We start from the raw sequence: 21201 nt of genomic DNA, 5'->3' as shown, positions 1-21201 counted from the left end.
TCTGTTGTAAGGAGAGGAAGGGAAGGCAATTGTAAGCTGCTTTGAGTTTCCTTTGGGTAGTGAAAAATAGGTTATAAAAACAACTCTTCTTTTTCTATCTCTTTCTGGATGTTTTTCATAATAAAAAATTAATTCAGTCATATTGTTCCAGAACAGGGCCATTAATCAAAAAACAAAGCACAAATGGTTTAAATAAATATATTTAGTTAGCAAGTTTATGTGCTGCATTTCTTTATCTATAGAAAGTATCTAAAGTAGCTAATGGACTTAAAAAAATAAGTCTGGAGTGCCCGCTTGTTTTGATCGCATCAATCTGAAAAAATGGACAAGGGGGATTTGCAGTGAAATTGAAAAACATAGCTATGTTTAGGACAGTTCTATATATGTGGCAGGATGGAAAGTTGTAATGGCTCTTCCTTCATAAACTTTGAAGAGAAAGTGCATTTCCAGTGGCATCCCGAATTATAATAAGGGTTGCAGAATGTAATCTGCTAGTGTTTATAAATATACATAGCCATGGAAGTTTGATGCTATTACCAAGAAGAGAGGCATAATTCAAGTTACAGTGGAAGATGGAATATGCATTGCAAATATATTTTCCCTCAGCTATCAAGATGGCATCGGAGGTGGGTTTTTTCTCCCCTTGGAGGATGGTAGTTTAAATGGAAAATTAAGCACTTAGAACTCTGTGCATCATTTTAGCCCTGAAAGTCACACTTCACAAGATGCGTTTTGAAGTGTAGTGAATCATATTTTAAGCATGCTGCCTTTAATAGAATGATAGCAGATTTTGCAGTAAAGTTAAATTATAAGTCTTTGAAGACTTTACTTTTTCCTTACATTGCTCTTTCCCACTAGCATTAAATAAATTAAAAAGCTACTCATGGACAGTAAAGTATACATGTTGTTTTATAGATTGGGACTTGGGATCCTGCAAGTGGACTTAACATGACTGAGAATCAGAAAGGAAAACCAGCAAATATTACTGATTCCCTATCTAATCGCTCCCTCACTGTAACCACCATCTTGGTAAGTAATCATATAACTAGTCATAGATGTTAATGAAAGATGTGGTGAAAAGTGATGTTAATTACAATAGTAATGACCAGTATGTAAATGCTTTTTATAGTAATTTAAAAATAACTAGATAATGAATTGTCTGAAATATTAATTTAGTTATGGGATTTTTACTTTTGTCCATGATTATGACAGTTCATTTTAATCACAATTGATTCATCACCTAGTATTCTCATGATTGCTTAACTCTTCTAAATTTGGGATGTAGCTGCTGTTCTAAGTTTGGAAAAAGGTAAGGATATGTTTTCTAATTGAACAAAAATTAGATCATTGGTTTATGTAAGAATTCAAGATACATTCATTAAGGATATTGTTTTTCCTCCTAAGGCAAGAGGAGTAGCTTATCTTTTGGTTAGCTTATCTTTTGGTTTCAGCACCTGGGCTTCTAAAACTCCCAGTTGTTTTGACAAATTATAACCTGTTAATAGATAGCCAGACAGACTTTTTAAATTAGGTATGTCCCAGTTCTGCCCCAATTTTATTCCATTCTTTGTTTACTCCTTATTTGTATTCCCTTTCATTTAATATTGTGTTCTGATTATTCATTAGCATTAAATGTCCATTTCCTCTGTGTCTGTGTTATTAACAACATTAGAAAATGCTTATATGGTTGTGCTTTCTGTAATGTAATATATAAAAACTAGGGGCAAAGCCCGTTGTATCCAAGAATACAACGGGCGCTAGAGCTTGGCAGTGGAAAGATGAAGGGGAGGAGTTGTCCAGTCTGTAAGGGCATGGGGTTGAATGTGTGTGTTGTGTGGGAGGTTGTGGTAGTGTGGTGGCAAATGATGGCATGGGTGTGGAGATATGGGTGTCAAGAACCTGTGGTTTGGAATTTTTGTTGAGTGTGGGAGAGGACTGACCTTTTGGAATTGTGGCATAGTGGTAACAGATGAGCTTTCCAGAGCCAGGAAAATTTCCAGGAATATTTCCAACCCAGGGGTAGCCAACCTCCAGGTGGGGCCTGGAGAGCTCCTGGAATTACAGCTCACCTGCAGAGTATAAAGATCAGCTTTCCAGGCAGAAAGGGCTATTTTGGACAGGGTTGTGGTAGAGAAGAAACATTTAAGGCCTCCCACACAGGTTGTTGTTGAATTGAAAGACTTGAGGCCTACTGCACAGGTTGTTGTGCAGATGAAACAGGAGACAAAAGAACCAGTTTCATCTGGAGAATAACGCTCAAATCTGCAGAGAGTTGCAAAGAAGAAAGACACATGGCTTGGCTGCGTCTAACCCCCAGCCAGAGCAGTATTTTAAGTGAGAAGGGGCTTTTCTGTGGCCTCCCTGTCAGCCAACTGTTTGGCAGAAAGGGAAAGTCCCTCTCCCTCAAAAGGAATGCCCTCGGGCTCCCCTGCTTTGCTCTCTGAAGGAAAATGCCTCCCTCCCCTCAGTCAGGGCCTGTCAGAGGCTCCTTCGCAGCAGGCCTGAAGGGAGGGAGGGGGAGGGAGCGCACTCTGCAGCCTCCTGCCAGCTCTGTCAGGGTTCTGAGGCAAAGTGACAGTTGGACTTGACAGGACTGCCTTGGGGCGAAAAGGGCTGGCGCAATTTCTCCAAGCCTCTGTTCTCATCCCCCTTGGCAGCCCTACTGACCTCCTCTCCCTGCGGTGGTCAGGGGCAGACTGGCAGTGATGTCTCCTGATTGCCCTGGAACTCTGGTCTGTTCTGGTGAGGGCCCAATCCGAAAGCGCTTTGCACCTTCTGATTGGCCCATCTGCTTGTCAGTCCAGGGCCAATGGGCCAATCCAGGAGTTTTGATCACAGACTCAGTCCACCCCAACCCTCCTTACTGTTTTATTAAGAGGGGTGGATGTTAACAAATCAGAGATCCACATGGTTATTCTTTTTTAATTAGAGAATCGGAGTCCCCACAGAGCTCAACAACATTGATTAAAACTTGGAACTTGCTGAAGTTTTACTAAAACTCCCCTTTTTTCTTTTTAAAAGAGACACGGGACAGACCTGTGAAATCCTTAGTGCAATTAGTGCAAGTTAACTAGTAAGCCTGATGATATACACTACGATGAGGGAAATCGATTGGGAGTTTCATCCTCCAATGGCACAAGCCTGAGATTCCACACATAAATCAAAATAAGAGGATAAAGAGAGCAACTTGATCTTGTATCCCTCTCTAGAGGGAATGATGTGGAAAATATGCACATTGGGTTTTAGAGATGAATACAAAGTTCTAATTCACTTCAAAAACGTTTGTGGAAACCTGAATTTAGTTAATATAGCAAAGATAAATTGCCAGGAGATTTTGTCTAAAGTAGCGATCCCCAACCTGTGGGCTGCGGACCACATGTGGTCCTTCGACTAATTGGAGGTGGGCCCCGAAGGACGCCTTCTCCCCCCCCTGTCATGAGTTAAACTGTCAGTTTAACTGTCATGAAAATAAAATGTTCCTTATGTTCATTGTTGTGCGTGTCTGTATCTTATTTTGAAGGGATGTTTAAACATTACCATAGTGATCAGAGAGCGTTAGGGCAGTGGTTGAGAGTAGAAGAGTAAACTACCCCCCCCACCGGGCCTCAGTAAAAGGCGTTGAGTGGTCCCCGGTAAGTGGTCCCCGGCGTTGAGTGGTTCCCGGTGATAAAAAGGTTGGGGACCACTGGTCTAAAGCTTTCCCAGCATCAAGTGAGAGAATGGGAATTTGGTCAGATCTATTACTATTTAAAGCAATCAAATTGGTGACAAGCCTAGAATAATTAGCACTTTGCCTACCTCATATTTGGTTGATCTGTATCAGAGTTGTAACAACATCTGAAGTCAATTAGAAAAAATAGCAGTTAATATCATAGGCTCCACATTTATCAAAGAAATCTGGCAAAAAAAATTGCACACTGAGTATGGTTTTTGCCAGTATTTGGAAACACTGTGATATAGGCAGCATATAATGACAGTAGCAGTGAACCAGGTTAGAAAATCCTGTTATATAATTTGTCAGGTTCTGAAATGGTTTTATATTATTCAATGGAAAGTTCATCTGGTCCTGGAGATTTGCTGTTATTAAAAAATGTGCAGTATAAAAATTCAAATAAATAAAATAAATAAATATTACTGGATTTATTTAATCCATTTGCAAAAGATTAACAAGAATCTTTGCTGAGTAATATCTAAATATGCAAGATCAAGTTGAGAGAAATTTTTTTCCAAATCCCCCCAAATCCCCCCAAATTTTCAAAGTAAAAGTTATAAAACTGGATTTATTTCAGTAGAGGCAGTCTACTTGTGATTATTTTCACCCAACACTACAATTAGTACTAGCAAACTGATTTATTAGAGAACTTTGTCAGATCAGATATCAGCTGCTGTAGTCACTACAGCAAAAACAAAAACACTTACATATTTTGAAAGTAGATTATTTTGAAAGTAGTATATTATATGACAGTAGGGCTAACAGTGTACAATGTAGAGTCACATACCCTAGAAATGTATTAACAACTTTGTTGTTTTGTAAAGTTTGTTAAGTGTGCAATTTCTGTATGTTGATCTTTTTTTCCAGGAAGAGCCATATGTGATGTTCAAGAAATCTGACAAACCTTTGTATGGAAATGATAGATTTGAGGGATATTGTATTGACCTCCTCAGGGAACTATCAACCTTCCTAGGATTTACCTATGAAATTAAACTGGTGGAAGATGGGAAATATGGAGCCCGGGATGATGCCAGTGGACAGTGGAATGGCATGGTTCGAGAACTGATTGATCATGTAAGTTGCTTTTCAAAATATCCTCTTCAGAAATCAACAGTGTCTACTTGTTTCAGGGGAACCTGTGCAAGCTCCACAAATGTTAGCTTCACTATTTGTCCCTATGGAATGTTATATATATAGACTTAGTAGATTTGTTTTCAGGTAACTTGCTCATCCATTAAGTTAATTAGTAGCTTTGGGTACATCACCATCTCTCAGCTTTTCCTGCTTTACAGTATTGTTGTAAGGCTTGAATAAGTATCTGGAAGGCATAGGTGTGAGGAACTACCCAGAAATAAGGTAGAGACTGATAAAATTGTTGCTTTACAATATCATTAAAGATGGCAAGTAGATTGTGGGTGGGATGTGTGTTTGAAAACATTTCTACTTATATTGAAGCACAAAAGACTACCACAGAACAGAGAAGACTGGACAGGAAATATCCTTGAAGTTAATCTTCATGTGTGCAGGGAGATTTCTGCTAAGGAATACTTACGAGCTCCTTGTCTTGCTGAAGTTCTTCCTAGATTTGGGAGTATAGTTTATTTGAAATACTCAACATAATTGAATGTGTAATGTTAGAATACCAATTTCTGTTGGAATCATGTTTCTGGAATAGACATTTAAAAAGAAAATCAACCTTTTCCAAAATAAACCCTATGTTTGCTGGCATTTTTTAAACATTTTAAATTATTACCATATTGCAGAATAATGCAAAACATAAAAATAGAACATAAATGAATATTTTCACATTTTTCTTGTATGCCAAAAAATTTGTGTGTATGCAATGAAAGAAAAAATGAAGGGGGGGGGGTGGTGGTGGTGGTGGAAGTGTTTGTTTTGCTTCAAAGAAGTTTCTGTTTTTATGTTGTAGAAGAGTACGGATGTTTGGTATTTTATGTTTTTGTTTTTATTGAATAATTTTATATATACTTTATTTTAAATATTGTTAATGTGGAAATGTTATAGCGGTTTGGTGTTTGACAACCTGGGGGGCCTTATTTGGGTGGAAAGAGGGCTATATGTTTAAAAGAAATAAAGTAAATTGTACTTTTGCAACATAAAACCCAACAAAGTATAAGCCTCTTGACAACTAACCCTGAATGTGTTAAAATATACATTCTTCAGTACACAGCCTTATTTTTAAGAACCTTCTGATTTCATGTTGCACGAGAACTGAAGCTTCTGAAAAAAGCAGAAAGTCATTTAATTTCCTTCAGTTATATTGTATATTTGGATGGATGGATGGATGGATGGATGGATGGATGGATGGATGGATGGATGGATGGATGGATGGAAGGAAGAATATTTATTTGTATGAATCCCTACTTGTAGGCTCAATTCGAAGAATACTATTATTATGCCATCTTCAGTTTATGTAGGCTTGGTTTGATTTCCATAAGTTAGTGGAACAGTTTTTGTATGATACACATCAGTTTAAATGAGACACAATCATTACTGTGTAGTAGCTTGCCAAGTGAAACCTTAAGTGAATGTACACAGCTTGTCACATGGCACAACCTCCATTTGATGAAATATACAGTGGCCACCAAGTAGTGGTTTGATTTTATGTAGTTGTCTGAAGCTTACCAGCCTTTATTTACTTTTCATTTCTTATTTCCTAGAGAATACTCTGACTTCTTTTCACATTAAAGTGCTAAAATACATATTGTATGCACAAAAGGAGTCTGCATAAGGAAATTCAGGAACAATCAGAACTATCCTTAAGACAGCAGACCAGATGCTGTTTCCCAGAGGGATCCATATATAGCCCTTAAAATATGTGGCATTACCTTCTATTAGCATATACTGAGAAGAGTCCTGTCTCTTCCATTTAAACTATCAGCTAGGAAGCCTTAGACAGTAAGACAGAAATATCAATGCATGCTGAGGCAGCAGGGTAATTCAATGTGAGTCAAAACAGATATCATTACCGGCAATTGTTTATAATTGAGTAAGTCAGGCATCCCTTCACTTTATAGCTTTTAAAGCATACTCGCTCAGTGGGTGGTGCCAATTGAATTTGGTCTCCTGGAAATGGAGTTTAGTCTCTTTGAAAATGATGCAATTGTCTCCAACTTCTTTGTGTTTTGTCAAATTTGCATTTATTTTGGCAAACCACTCAATAGCTTGACATCTGATCAAAGTCACTTGTAATAAAACAAGTATTCTGAGAGCTGCTGCTATTTAATGCAACAGAAAGGGAGATTGTTCTGTCATTCCCTTTTGTACTTCATTGTTAAGAAGAGAGCATCTTAAGTAAAAGCAGTTTATTACGGTGATAGATCAACCAACCCATTTAATGTTGCTTGTCGCTAAGTATTGAAAGGAAGAAATTTTCCTATCACTATAAATGTCGTTAGGGATGACCAAACATTGGTGAATTATCTATGTTCAAAACCACATATTATACTCTCTGTTAACAAAAAGTCTTAATACCTTGCATCTGTAGGGTGCATTTTGCCCTCAAGTATTCAAATTTTCTGGCACTAAAAATGGCACACCTAACAATTGATTTCTGTTCTGTGGGTTTGCCATAGATTGAAGCCTTTAGCATCTTTGTGCTTTCTCATTATATCTCCAGTATTATGTTTTCTCATTTTGAATGCCAATGACATGCTACAATTAATTCTCAAATTGTGGGGCAGGATCTTTCCTAATTGTAATGACTACCTGGATAGCCACAGGTTTTAGAAGGGAAGTTATTAGATTGAGACTCCCCATCTTCCCCCACTTCATTCAGGTATTGATAACACTAATGGCATCCTCTCAGAAAGCTCACTTAGTTGTTTTCAAATGTTTGTGTAAGTCCATGAGGACTTTCTCTTCTTTTTCAGTCCTACCAAGTGTGCTGCATTAGAAGTGCAAATGGAACTTACCTCATTTAAGGTAGGAACCCCACACCAAGCCAGCACCTGGTGTGAGGGAGGCTGATGACTCCCAACCCTAGCATCTCCTGAGACAGTGAGGCCAAAGGCTCAGTACAGGGAGTGGCAGGATACAGGAACAAGCCAGGCACCTTTATAAGGGCTTGCCCAGAGGTGCTTCACCTCTTTTCTGCTCCCCTCAGACAGGTTTCCCAACCAGGCCTCCCTGTTGTTATGTTATAAAAAAATATCAAATACTATAACCACATTATTTATATTGTCACAACTTGTGGGTTTGTGGCATGGGGTAGATCTGTTTTGGGGGTAGTCCAAGCCTACAAGATGGCTAGCTCATTTGAGGGGGCCTCCATAAGAGGCTGTGTACAAGCAGAGCTCCTTGACCTCCACTCATAGAGGAGGGGGCATGACAGTTGGATCCAGGTGTCAAGGGAAACCAGCAGAGAATAAGAAGAGTTGGTTCTTATATGCCACTGTTCTCTACCCAAAGGAGTCTCAAAGCAGATTACAGTCACATTCCCTTTCCTCTCCCCACAACAGACGCCCTGTGGGGTGGGTGAGGCTGAGAGAGCCCAGATATTACTGCTCAGTCAGCACAGCTTTATCAGTGCATGGCAAGCCCAAGGACACCCAGCTGACTGCATGTGGGAGAGTGCAGAATTGAACCTGGCTTGCCAGATTAGAAGTCCACACTCCTAATCACTACACCAAACTGGCTGATGCCCATTGGGTTCCAACCATTGGCCAACTCCCAGGAGACTCAGCAGGCCATTGGGGGAACCTGGTCAGCTGACAATAAGAGGGCTGGATCCTGATACCTCATACTGTGTAAACACTCTGTTAATAAAGTTCTAGCCAAGTTTTATGCCAAAAGAGATGGTTGCCAATTTCCTTATTGAGGCATGTGTGTCCCCAACCGCCGGTGCAAAACAGCATCATTCAGGATCCTTTCCAAATGGCTTGTCACACAGCTGCTGTTAAAGTAAAGGTGGAAGGGAGTGCACAGAGGAAGTTACAAAGTTTTTTGTATTGTGGACCAATTGTGTAGAGGCACAATTATGCTCCGCTGAAACTATGGGGTGAGGCTATTGCCCCTGTTTGTTTGTTATCTGTCATCTCCTCCTGTAGTGTGGCCTTGATAGTCAAACTGAAAAACAATGAAAAACAGAACTATAAAGAAAGAGGGAATGTACAGAGTAACTAAGATTGCATAGTTTCTTATGTGTAGCTTTTATATCTCCTTTCTATATTGCTCGAACACACACACATTATTTTTCCTCTCTTCCATACCACCAGCAAGACAAGAAAATATTGGTTGCCTAACGTGAGCCTCTCTTTAGTTAAAAGATATACACAGTTTAGCTGGAAGGGCTAGACTGTGCAGCCAATTTCTCACATTGGTGAGCACTTACACAAGTAATCCCATTGATTTATATCTAGCCCTCAAGTGGTTGCTTTAAGTCGAGGAGTTGATAAATGAAGATGGTAGTCAGCCCAGCTTTCTGAGTCTCTCTGTCTAGTGAACAAGCAATCTGTTTCTATCTGTTCATACTTATTTTTTCTCTTTTTTGTTGTTCTTTCTTTGTGCCCTTTTCAGGTTATTTTTATATCAGCATTGTTCCTTTTCTATGTGTGTATTTACTGAATTAATATTTAAGGATTACTATGCATTATGCACACTATGCACACAAATACAGAGAGAGAGAGAAAGATTTCAGTTTTTGCTTGACATACGTTGTTCACTTAGACAAAGAGTGCTTTTGTATAAACACAAGGAAAAAAACAAATATCCAAATTTTTCACTGGTCATCTTCTGATAAATCTTCACCTGACGATCCTAATAAGAACATAAGAAAAAGCCCCTTTCATCATATCAGTGGTCCGTCTCAGCCAGCATCTTTGTACTTGTTCCCTCAAAGTTCTCCAGTGCCTAACAAGTAAAACTCTTCTTCCTGGCTCCACTTTCTCATTTACACATCAAGACCTTTCTGTGCTGGTCTAGCTGACCCTGTGCATAGAATAGGTAGTAGTTCTGAAAATACTACCTTGGAGGTCCTGCCTGTTACAGACCCTAGTCTCCATATGTCTAATGATTGAATGCCCCATTACCAAAAGCCCACCCCCAACCTCAAAAGGGTAACATTAGTACAAGAAGATATTGCTTCATCATGCAATTCCCTTCTGAGGAATTTGTTCTGCCCTTATCAGAATGCCCTCCAACCTCAAGGCCATCACTTTTCATGACACCAGAAGAGCTATCTGGCCAGGAATGGGGTATTTCTGACATTAATGATCACATCCACATACTCTTGTGTCATATTTTTCTCCAGGTTAGCAACTCTAGCTTGAAAAGCATAATGTATTCCTTGGGAGCCAAGAGTTTCATATGAGCATACACCCACAATTTATGTCTCATGGACAGGTAATTGTACATGTAACACTCTTGGTAAAACTCTGGGTAGGCCCCACCCCTCTGCTGGCATTCTAACTAAATTGCTGCTTTGGTTGTTTACGGGTGTTTAAAATGTCCTTAGCTGAAGTTATGAAGAGTCCCATACCTAGAAAATTAATGTGTCATAGTCAGAATTTCTTGCCTAATGCTGAACACACAGTGGCTTTATTTCCCTCTTGTTTAAAGGTAATTTGACTCTATGGCCATCTTTTGCTCCCTGCCAAACATCCACAATTAACTGCTCCCGTTAGCTGCTCTGTTTATGTGCTGTGTTGGATTGCTCCACAAGCTGCTGCCTGCTTTTTGGATTCTCAGCTTTTCCTGCCATACTTTTTCTGTCTTCCTATCACAATGTGTGTTACTTTGACTTTGTCACACCTGCAGATTTTGTGACGCCTTAAACAATGCTATACATATGCTGGCTAATGTGACAAGCATTAAATTCCTAAACCGCCCAGAGCTGCAAAGAAATGGGCGGTATAGAAATATAAATAAACAAACAAACAAACAAACAAACAAATAAATAAATAAATAAATAAATGTCTAGTCTCAGCTAGAGTGGTAACAAGGTGTTCTTTCAGAAAGTTGTCCTGTATCAGAAACAAAAAGCATGTTAGATACACAATGCTCAATTTTCAGGACAACTTTGGTTTAAATAGTGATATTTCACTAATGCATCAGCCCAGAGCCGTATTGAAGGGCGGTATTAAAATCTAAATAAATAAATAAAATGAATTTTCTGTGATTCCAACATGCAAAGTTCTTGCTCTCATCCTTATCTGTATATGTCAGTCACTGGCACATGTAATCTTTCTCAGATTTCAAGTTATTTAAATAGCAGACATTTTCTTTTGTATATAAGTTTGAGCATTTGCTTGTCTGTTTCTAGCTTACCACATATGAGAAGGTGATTAAGTGTGAAGTGGCCAACCATCTCAAAGAATTTCAGCATATGCTTGTTCATTTTGATAAATTCCATTCTGACTTTGAACATGGAAACTGCATTAGTGGCCTTGTATTCATCTAAATATAGGCATGGGAAGTGTGATCCTTCTGGACTTTTCCAGGTTTTAGCAACCTTCAGTATTATTGGTAATAGTGCCTTATGAATTCAAATGGTTGTCAATAAGAGGCATTTCATTGGTTCCTCAATATACTGTGTAAGAGCTTCCAACTGGGTGGCTAGTTGTCAGTATAAACATAACAGGTGCCTGTGATTATATATATCTATATAGTTTTGTGAGTAGCTGTTCACTTATTCAGATATATTTGTATTAAGGGAGTACAACCCCACCCCCTCCTCAGTATTTTATAGATTCAGGTATATTTCTTGACATTCTCAAATCCCAATACCAGTATGATATTCAGATTCTGTCAATATTTTGGAATCTCAATTCTTTGGTCTTCATTATATGTTATAGGAGCCTCTTGTGGTGCAGAGTGGTAAGCAGCAGAAATGCTGTCTGAAGCTGTCTGTCCATGAGGTTGGGAATTCAGTCCCAGCAGCCAGCTCAAGGTTGACTCAGCCTTCCATCCTTCCGAGGTCGGTAAAATGAGGACCCAGCTTGCTGCTGGGGAGTAAAATGGTAATGACTGGGGAAGGCACTGTCAAGGCTACCCTGTATTGAGTCTGCCATGAAAACGCTGGAGGGCATCACCCCAAGGGTCAAACATGACTCGGTGCTTGCACAGTGGATACCTTTACCTTTATACTATGTTATACTATGGTTCCCATAGGGTATAATAGAGAATTGATCCAGAGGTATCTGGGGCTGTGGGTGGCTCTTAACCACAAGTTTCAAAATGATTGGACCGGGGGATCTATTTCCATGGGCCCCGAAAGAAGGTGCCCCTATCCATTATTTCCAATAGAGGAGGGAAAGATGCTTAAAGAGCTCACAGTCCCTTTAAATGCTTTCTCCAGGTCTCAACTTTGGCTTGGAGTGAACCCTGAAAACTATAAATCCCTTTAAATGCCTTCTCCAAGGGGAAAGTACACTTGGAAGGCATTTAAAGGGATGGCAATAACTTTAAAAACCTCTTAACTTTGGGTATCTGACAGGCCTGAAAAATCCAAAATATTATCAGGATTTTTCAGGCTTGGCCATTTTGGATAGCAGAAATACAGCCTGATCTATTTCTGGTTGAAAGAATATCTGAAAAAGTACTGATAAGGGTTATTTTTTGGCTATTTTATTTTTAATTCAGATTAGCCAAAACCACACCCCTATTTCTTTATCTAAAGGAATAAGCAGTGAATCATTAAAGCTCATACTAGGCCACAGATCTGGTTAGTCTTAAATGAGCTATTGTACACTTGTTTTTTTTCCTGTTGGTATAGACATACTAACACAGTAACCCATCTTGATCCATTTTCAGGGATTTGAGGTTTTGGTTTTTGACATTACATTCACACTGAAAATAATAGTTTGTTTTCTGATAGTACTCCTGGATTCTAGGTCCTAAAGCAGATTCAGGTCTCCTATGCATTTTCACTCTATCCAGTGCTTCTTGGCGCTTAAATCCCCCACCCCCTCTCTACCTATATATAATGGTTGAGGATATTGTGTTTCACAGTATCTAATGAAGTATAGAATCATAGAATAATAGAGTTGGAAGGGATCTCATGGGTCATCTAGTCCAACCCCCTGCACTATGCAGGACACTCACATCCCTATCGCTCATATACTATAACCTGCTACCCTTCACAGAATCAGCCTCTCCGTCAGATGGCTATCTAGCCTCTGTTTAAACATTTCCAAAGATGGAGAACCCACCACCTCCCGAGGAAGCCTGTTACACTGAGACACCGCTCTAACTGTCAGGAACTTCTTCCGGATGTTTAGATGGAATTTCTTTTGAATTAATTTCATCCCATTCGTTCTGGTCTGTCCCTTTGGGGCAAGAGAGAACAATTCTGCTTCATCCTCCATATGGCACCCTTTTAAATACTTGAAGATGGTTATCAGATCCCCTCTCAGTCCTCCTCTCTAGGCTAAACAGACCAAGCTCCCCCAACCTGTCTTCATATGTCTTGGTCTCCAAACCCCTAACCATCTTTGTCGCCCTCCTCTGGACACGTTCCAGTTTGTCAACATCCCTCTTCAATTGGGGTGCCCAAAACTTAACACAGTACTCCAAGTGGGGCCGAACCAGAGCAGAGTAAAGCGGTACCATCAACTCCCGTGATCTGGACATGATGCTCCGTTTGATACAGGCCAAAATCACATTTGCCTTTTTAGCCACTGAGTCACACATGAAGGGTTATACCTTGAATAAAAGTATACTGGTCTTAAAAGTTCTTCTGATCTCAAACTTTGTTTAGGTACAAAAGCAGCTGATGTGGCTTAGTGGTTCTTTCTAACAAAAACAAAACAAAACAAAAACAGTCTTGCCTATAATATCATGATACTTCCACAACTATTAAGGTAACATACTGGGTGTAGGCTGCCCTTACAGAGTTCTCCAAATATTGCTTTTACCTTCTTTCTCCGTATAACATTCTTTCCTGCTAGACACCTATATTCCTGTTCATCTGTGTGGGCTGCGAGCCTAGTGCTTTATGTTGCCCGAGACAAAAGGGAAAGAAACATGTAAAGAATGCCCCCCCTCTGACCCAGCATACAGATGTCAAGAAGCCAGGGGGCAAAGTAGCCTTGATCAAACTCTGCTAAAGAAATAAAATGCCACTGTTAAAAAGCAAAATGAAGCTTCCAGGTACATCTGCAAGATTAATCCTAAAGGCAACATCCTGATTTACTGAGTTAATTTCGTTTCAGATTCTGGCTGCATAAAGAATGGTCAGTATTTGTAACAGAGAAAGATAAATACTACAGAAGACATGAATTTGGGACAATACTTGACACACAAAAGAAAGCAATCTAGTTCCCTTATTGAGCTTCTTTTTCTGAGCATCTCTCTTACATCTATAAGCAAAATTTGAGTCATATTTAACTTAATCACATCATAATTACTAGGTATCTTAATTTTCAAGGCTTTTCATAATTGTTTGATTAGAACTTGCTAAAGTACATTTATTTATTTATAATTAAATTTATATACTGTCCTATCTTCATAGGCACAGAAGTATCCTATTTTGACTTACTAAGTATTGTGATTACCAACTGCCTTTTAAATTTCATTTTGGTCTTACGTTCCATATATTTAAATTTCATTTTGGTCTTACGTTCCATATATTTATCTCTAGTTAACAAAATATAACCTTTTTGAACAATGGCTTCATTCTGGAGAGCCAGTTTGGTGTAGTGGTTAGGAGTGTGGACTTCTAATCTGGCGTGTCGGGTTCGATTTTGCACTCCCCCACATGCAGCCAGCTGGGTGACCTTGGGCTTGCCACAGCACTGATTAAGCTGTTCTGACCAAGGAGTGATACCTGGCCTCTCTCAGCCTCACCCACCTCACAGGGTGTATGTTGTGGGGAGAGGAAAGGGAAGGCAATTGTAAGCCACTTTGAGACTCCTTCGGGTAGAGAAAAGCGGCCTCTAAGAACCAACTTCTTCACAAGCATATCATATCAATCTGCACTCTGTGTAAAACGGTCCTATGGTACCCAAAGTGAGAGTTACATGTCTAAATGGCCATGCTTGTGTACTCCACCCAGGTGGAGTAACAGCTGCTGGTGTACCATAGATACACACACACACACACACACACAAAACATATTCTTCAAGTTGAAGTATCCCTTGAACAATTTATATCATAAAAATACAACACAATACAATAAATCAGTCCCAATATTAAATAACAATAAAATAAACAATTTATAAGATTAATTAGTTTTTAAAAGAGGAACATAAAATTGTCTAATCACAAGACCATATAACCTTATTCCCAAGAACTTTTGTTTCTTTTATACCATTGTAGCATTGACCCAATTGGATAGCTTCCATATTGAAGGTTAGAACTGAATGGATTTTTAAAAATTAGTTGTAGAAAACTATAGTGGAAGTTTGAATGGGTTATTGATCTTAGAATCATAGATTTGTAAGGTACCTCCAGGGTCATCCAGTCAAACACCACAGTGAACCCAATTTCATGCCCAAGTTATCCCTTCACCAAAAATATCCAGAATGCAGCCTGGCCAGGAGAAAATTCACCTACCATTCCACAGTGGCAATGACCAACTTCCTTGGTATGCAAGGAAGGGCCATAAGAGACAAACACTGCACATCTTTTCCTGCCTGCCCACTCACAATCTGCTTAAGTTCATAAAATCAGCATTTCTGTAAGATGACTTATGTAGCCTCTGCTTAAAAATCTCCATAGAATAAGAACTAACCACCTGCCAAGGGAGCCTGTTCTAATGAGGAACCGCTCTGTCAGGAACTTCTTCCGGGTATTTAGCCAAAAATTCTTTTGAATTAGTTTCAACTATTGGTTCTGGCCTGACCCTCTGCAGCAGCAGAAAACAACTCTGCTCCATCTTTTGTATGACAGCTCTTTAAGTATTTAAAGGTGGTTATCATATCCCCTCTTAATCATCTTCTCTCCAGGCTAAACAGACCAAGCTCCCTCAACCTTTCCTTATACAACTTGGTGTCCAAACCCTTCACCATATTTGTAACTTTCCTCTGGACATGTTCTAGTTTTTCTACATCTTTCTTCAGTTGTGGTGCCCAAAACTGAACACAGTACTCCAAGTGAAATCTTACCAGAACAGAATAAATTGAGTACATCACCTCATTTGATCTGGACTCTATACTTCTTTTAATGCAGCCCCAAATCCCATTTGCCTTTTTAGCCATCGAGTCACAGCGCTGACCCATGTTCAGTGTATGGTCTTCTAAGACCTCCAGATCCTTTTCACACATACTACTACCAAGACAAGTCTCACCCATTCTGTAGTGATTAATTTGATTTTTCCTGTGTAAATGAAGAACTTTACATTACTCACTATTGAAATTCATTTTAGCCCAGTTTTATAGCCTGTTTAGATCATCCTATATTCTGATTCTGTCCTTTGGTGTGTTTGCTGCTCCTCCCAGTTTAGTGTCATAAACAAATTTAATAATCACCTCCTCTATTCCTTTATCCAAATCATTTATTTTTAACTACACAGGGCCCAGGACAAATCCCTGAGGCACTCTCCTTCTCACTCCTCTCCAAGAAGATGACAAATCATTTACAAGCACCCTGGGTATGATCTGTCAACCAATTCTCTATCTACCTAACAGTAATAAGATCTATACTGTATTTTACCAACTTGTCAATAAGAATTTCAAAAGCCTTACTGAAATCAAGGTAAACTATGACCACAGCAATCCCCTGAGCAAGGTATTAATTTTCTCAATACGATATAATGTTAACTTGTCATGACTTGTTCTTGAGAAAGCTATGCTGACTCTTAGTAATTACAGCCATCCACTCTAGCTGCTCAAGGACCAACTGTTTGATGATTTGTTCTAAAATTTTGCCAGCTATAGCCGTCATGCTATAGCTTGGTAGATACCTGGATCCTGCTTTTTCTCCTTGAATATGGGAACAACATTTGCCCGTCTGCAGTCTTTTAGCACTTCTCTAAGAATTGTCAAAAAAACTGACAGAGGTTCAGAAATTATATCTCCAAATTCTTTTAGTACCCTTGAATACAATGTATCTTCTTATATCCTCTTCTTTCCCGGAAGCTTTATTATATGTAGAAGTGTTCACATTTTAGCATATTTAGCATAATTCTGTTCTACAACATTTAAAGTGCACCCATTGACCAATTTTGAACATTAAAATATTGAATTGAAAAGAAGCAATTATGACTAGGTCTAGTGTCAATAATCCATTATTCAGAGTGTTATATTCCTAATTATTAATAATTACAAAAAATTAAACAGCATAAAGCAGAACAGTGCTTAAATACCCATGCATCACATTTCTACATCACTTTCCCCCTTAGCTTTCTTTATGCACAAGATCACAACATTTCAGTTAAGCTTAATTAATCTGTAAAAATGAATAACAACTATTCTTCTAGAACATATAAATGGCTACATCCTTATAGTCTTGTTAATAATATCTAAAACCTAAAATGGAGTGTAATACCCATTGCAACTAAATGCACGTATTTGGCCAATTTATATTCTGCATACCTAACATCTGTCCAGAGTGGCTAATAATGTACAATGAAACAGTAAAAATACAACTGAAAATATCTGAATAACTAAAGAAACTAAGACAACAAAACTTTATCCAGTCAACACTGTTTCAGAACAGCAGGCTGTAAAAATGATGGTATAAAAACATACAAAAAAGAAGCTACATTAAAAAAACAATAGCAGAGAGAAACAGTAGGGCATGCAGATAAAAGTCATTTGTAAAGTCATTTGAAAGACTGGTACCTAAAAACCATCAAATGAGCTTTGAGATGGAGCATTTCGCAGGTGGGCTTCACTATTGGGATGTACCAATATCCCATCTCACTTGTGTAGGTGGGGCATGAGGACCAGTATTTGAGAAGAGTGAGCTGGACACCACAGGAGGAGGCGGACCTTTGTGTACTGTGACCTTAGGCAATTTAAAACAGTTACATCCTTTTAAGACAGAAGGAGACCATATTTGAAGGGACTGTATGTTACTGAAAGTTCCAGATGAATGATTGAAAAATGCACTTTTCATAGAATCGTAGAATCATAGAGTTGGAAGGGTCCATATAGGCCATCTAGTCCAACCCCCTGCTCAACACAGGATCAGCCCTAAGCATCCTAAAGCATCCAAGAAAAGTGTGTATCCAACCTTTGCTTGAAGACTCCCAGTGAGGGGGAGTTCACCACCTCCTTAGGCAGCCTATTCCACTGCTGAACTACTCTGACTGTGAATTTTCCCCCCTGATATCTAGCCTATATTGTTGTACTTGTAGTTTAAACCAATTACTTCCGTTCCTCTGCATCCAACGGAAATAGCATCCTGCCCTCCTCCAAGTGACAACCTTTCAAATACTTAAAGAGGGCTATCATGTCCCCTCTCAACCTCCTTTTCTCCAGGCTGAACATTCCCAAGTCCCTCAACCTATCTTCATAGGGCTTGGTCCCTCGGCCCCAGATCATCTTCATCGCTCTCCTCTGTACCCTTTCAATTTTATCTACGTCCTTCTTGAAGTGAGGCCTCCAGAACTGCACACAGTACTCCAGGTGTGGTCTGACCAGTGCCGTATACAATGGGACTATGACATCTTGTGATTTTGATGTGAAATACTTTTATGTCATTCTCTGTGAAGATTGTCACTCAGAGTAACCAAAACCATTTCCATCCCAAACTTAAGAAATCAATGTCTTGGATCAACATTAATACTTAGAACAAAAATAGTTTAGTAGTTTAGAATATCTAACATTGGCTTATTTTTAATCCTTAAGGCTAGTTTCTCCTATATCATGAATTCCTTAAAGCTGAGCAGGCAGAGTTTAGAAATGAAAGAGTTGTCAAGAGAGTTTACAGCTGAAATCAGTTGTCAGTGATCTCCCAGTGAGGCTTTCCATTGTTTTGTAGGGGGCTCCACTTATCCATGCAATGCTGCAATTATTTACTGCATGCCATTTTTAATGTCTGTTTTTCGCCATGGAAGGGGCCCCTGTGTGCCATTTTATATTCTATTGTCATAGTAGATGCAGACATTTAGTAATAAATAGACAGCAAACAGCTCTGTTACCTTTATGTGACTCTTTCTACTCGAGTAATTCTGAAAAATCACCCTTGGCATTACCCTTTTTCACTTTTCCTATTAGAAATCAAATGCCAAATACACAAAAAAATTACACTGGCATTTAATTATAAGTGTGTGTGGGGAACTCACAGTGAACATGTTTTATATTTTGCAAATTTAAACTTTGTAATGTAATGTGTGGGCCCATGAGACTCTCAGGGGGGAATCCCATATCCTCCCCATGTTCTTGCTGGCCTCCTGGGCTTTATTACAGTCACTGCCAAGCCTACCACAGTATCCAGGCTCTCTTGCATCTATTATTAGGCCTACCATGACTCTAAGGTTGCTTTGCCACTACTGTTATCCAGGCACGCTGTGGCTTGTATGCTCCAAGGTAGCTGCCGCATATCATGGATTTCACCACAACTGCCACTGCGTTTGGCACCCAAGTTAGCAGACAAATCTGTTTGGGGTGTGGCCCCAATCTGCAGAAGTAGGTGTCTGCAGATGCGAGCCACACTTAAATATACAGATTAAATATTTTGCATTAAGTATTGCAGCACAATTCCATAGGCAGTTCCCAGAACTAAGTCACAAATGTATGGCCTCTTGTGGTCAACTCAGGCCAACATGTACAGAGCAAGAAAATAATAGAAGGGCTGCACAAGGGCATGATAATTTATAATTGGAGGGTCTCTTTAAGGCCTGATGTAAGCATGCAATAAAAGAAGGTGAGAAAGAGGTGGCAGAATTCTGAGGTAGGAGAGATGATCAGAGTGTACTACTTCAGAGTGTTGACATTAAATCATATTCTGAATTACCATTCAGAAGGGGAATGAAATGATGAAGTGAAACTTAGCAGGAGTTCAGTTCAGTTCTGCCTCGAAGACAGAGCAGTGAGAACTCAGGAAAAGAGCAGATGCCAATTATGTGATTCTATGATTCTATGTGTGGTAGTTTCCCCTGACTTTCAGCATGCATGTCTGTTTCTTTTTCTTTATCATTCCACATTGATTTTCCTCACTTCAGCTCTCAGTTGACTTTCTAGTTGCTGTTACCCGGGTTTTCTGAGAGTGCCTTTGTACCAATTTTCCCTTCTTTTCCATTCAGGCCCAATCTAATTCAAAATTGTACAGATTCCCTTAGATTCCCCTGTGCTTTTTGCTGCCCCTCAAAGGTCATCCACCTGCCTACCCATTCTGTACCTTCTACCATCCTTCCCTCTTCATTGATGTATAAATTCAATTTCCTCTAATTTTTAAACATATATTTTTACAAGCAGCATGAGTCTAGTGATACGAGACTGCCAGTAGTCTCAGGTAGCTGAATTTAAAAAAACAACACTAAAATGGCAGGGGAGAGTATAAAAGAGCAGTGCAGTGTTTAATTCCAGGTAGATTGCCTTGAAAGATAGATTGGAGAGGAGGGAAATGGCAGTGTCCCCAGGGCACACACAAACAAAAAAGATTTCAGTGCTGCATGTAAACAAAATAATTGGGGGGGGGTGTCATCAGTGCAAAATGAAAGTGACATGGGATGTAGAGAGTGAAAGAGACTTGTATGGGAAACCCAAAACTGTAATAGTTTAGTAGTATTTTAGTTGTGGGGTCCATTTTGGCACTTTGGAAACCTAACATTAAAATAGCAGTTTAGCACATGGGCTTTCTGCAAACTGCCAAACTTAAGAATTGCTTGGTTTCAATTCTTTTTGGGGACAAAGTGCAATCCACACAGGCAAGCTTTAAAAAATTGCCAAGATCACAACTAGTGTGCAGGATCAAATTAGAGAAGCACAAAGAAACCACATGGATTTGCTAGGAAGGACAGGAAATTAGTGTTAATATATAGCTGTATTAGCAATTGCCTGTGATAGTTTCCACAAAAGCATTCCACCCTTTTCAGATTGCAAACTTCACAGGACTTAAAGGTAAAGGTAAAGGTATCCCCTGTGCAAGCACCGGGTCATGTCTGACCCTTGGGGTGATGCCCTGTAGCATTTTCATGGCAGACTCAATACGGGGTGGTTTGCCAGTGCCTTCCCCAGTCATTACCGTCATCAGGACTTACTGATGAGTAAACTTTCCCAGAACAGAGGCTTTTTCTGGGCACCCTGGGTCCCAGAACGCCAGCAGGGGGCTTTTTCTGTGGCTCCTGCAGTTCCCTAACTCCAAAATGCATGTAGAGGCTCCCCCAGCTCCCCCAATGTTCTCTGAGTTGAAAGCAGCCAGAATTTACTGGCAGCTAGCCATGCTCCGAGGCCAGCTCCTCTTCCAGCCAACAAACTTCTGAAACCAGCAGGAATACTGACCCTTTGTCAAGCCCTTCCTGGCTGAGGTCTGCCTACTGACTGGGGCTACGCTATCAGGGTGGGCCATTTCTGGATGAGGGCCATCACTTACTCATGAGTAAACATTTCTAGGTCAGAGGCATTTCCTTGGCACTCTGGGTT

At 39.6% G+C, this 21201-nt stretch overlaps 1 protein-coding gene across 8 annotated transcripts in view; it reads left to right on the top strand.

Annotated features, from left to right (window-relative positions):
• Positions 1–21201, top strand: part of GRIK2 (glutamate ionotropic receptor kainate type subunit 2) — a 624521-nt gene that overhangs the window by 367357 nt on the left and 235963 nt on the right. For all 8 annotated transcript variants that reach the window (XM_077303360.1, XM_077303395.1, XM_077303345.1 and 5 more), the window contains 2 exons: positions 916–1029; positions 4580–4786. In XM_077303360.1, coding sequence (XP_077159475.1) covers positions 916–1029; positions 4580–4786 — 321 coding nt within the window. The remainder of the gene's footprint in view (positions 1–915; positions 1030–4579; positions 4787–21201) is intronic.

This window comes from Paroedura picta, chromosome 1 (genome assembly GCF_049243985.1).
Source record: "Paroedura picta isolate Pp20150507F chromosome 1, Ppicta_v3.0, whole genome shotgun sequence".
Taxonomy (NCBI): Eukaryota; Metazoa; Chordata; class Lepidosauria; order Squamata; family Gekkonidae; genus Paroedura; species Paroedura picta.
This window is presented reverse-complemented; position numbering and strand designations above follow the sequence as displayed.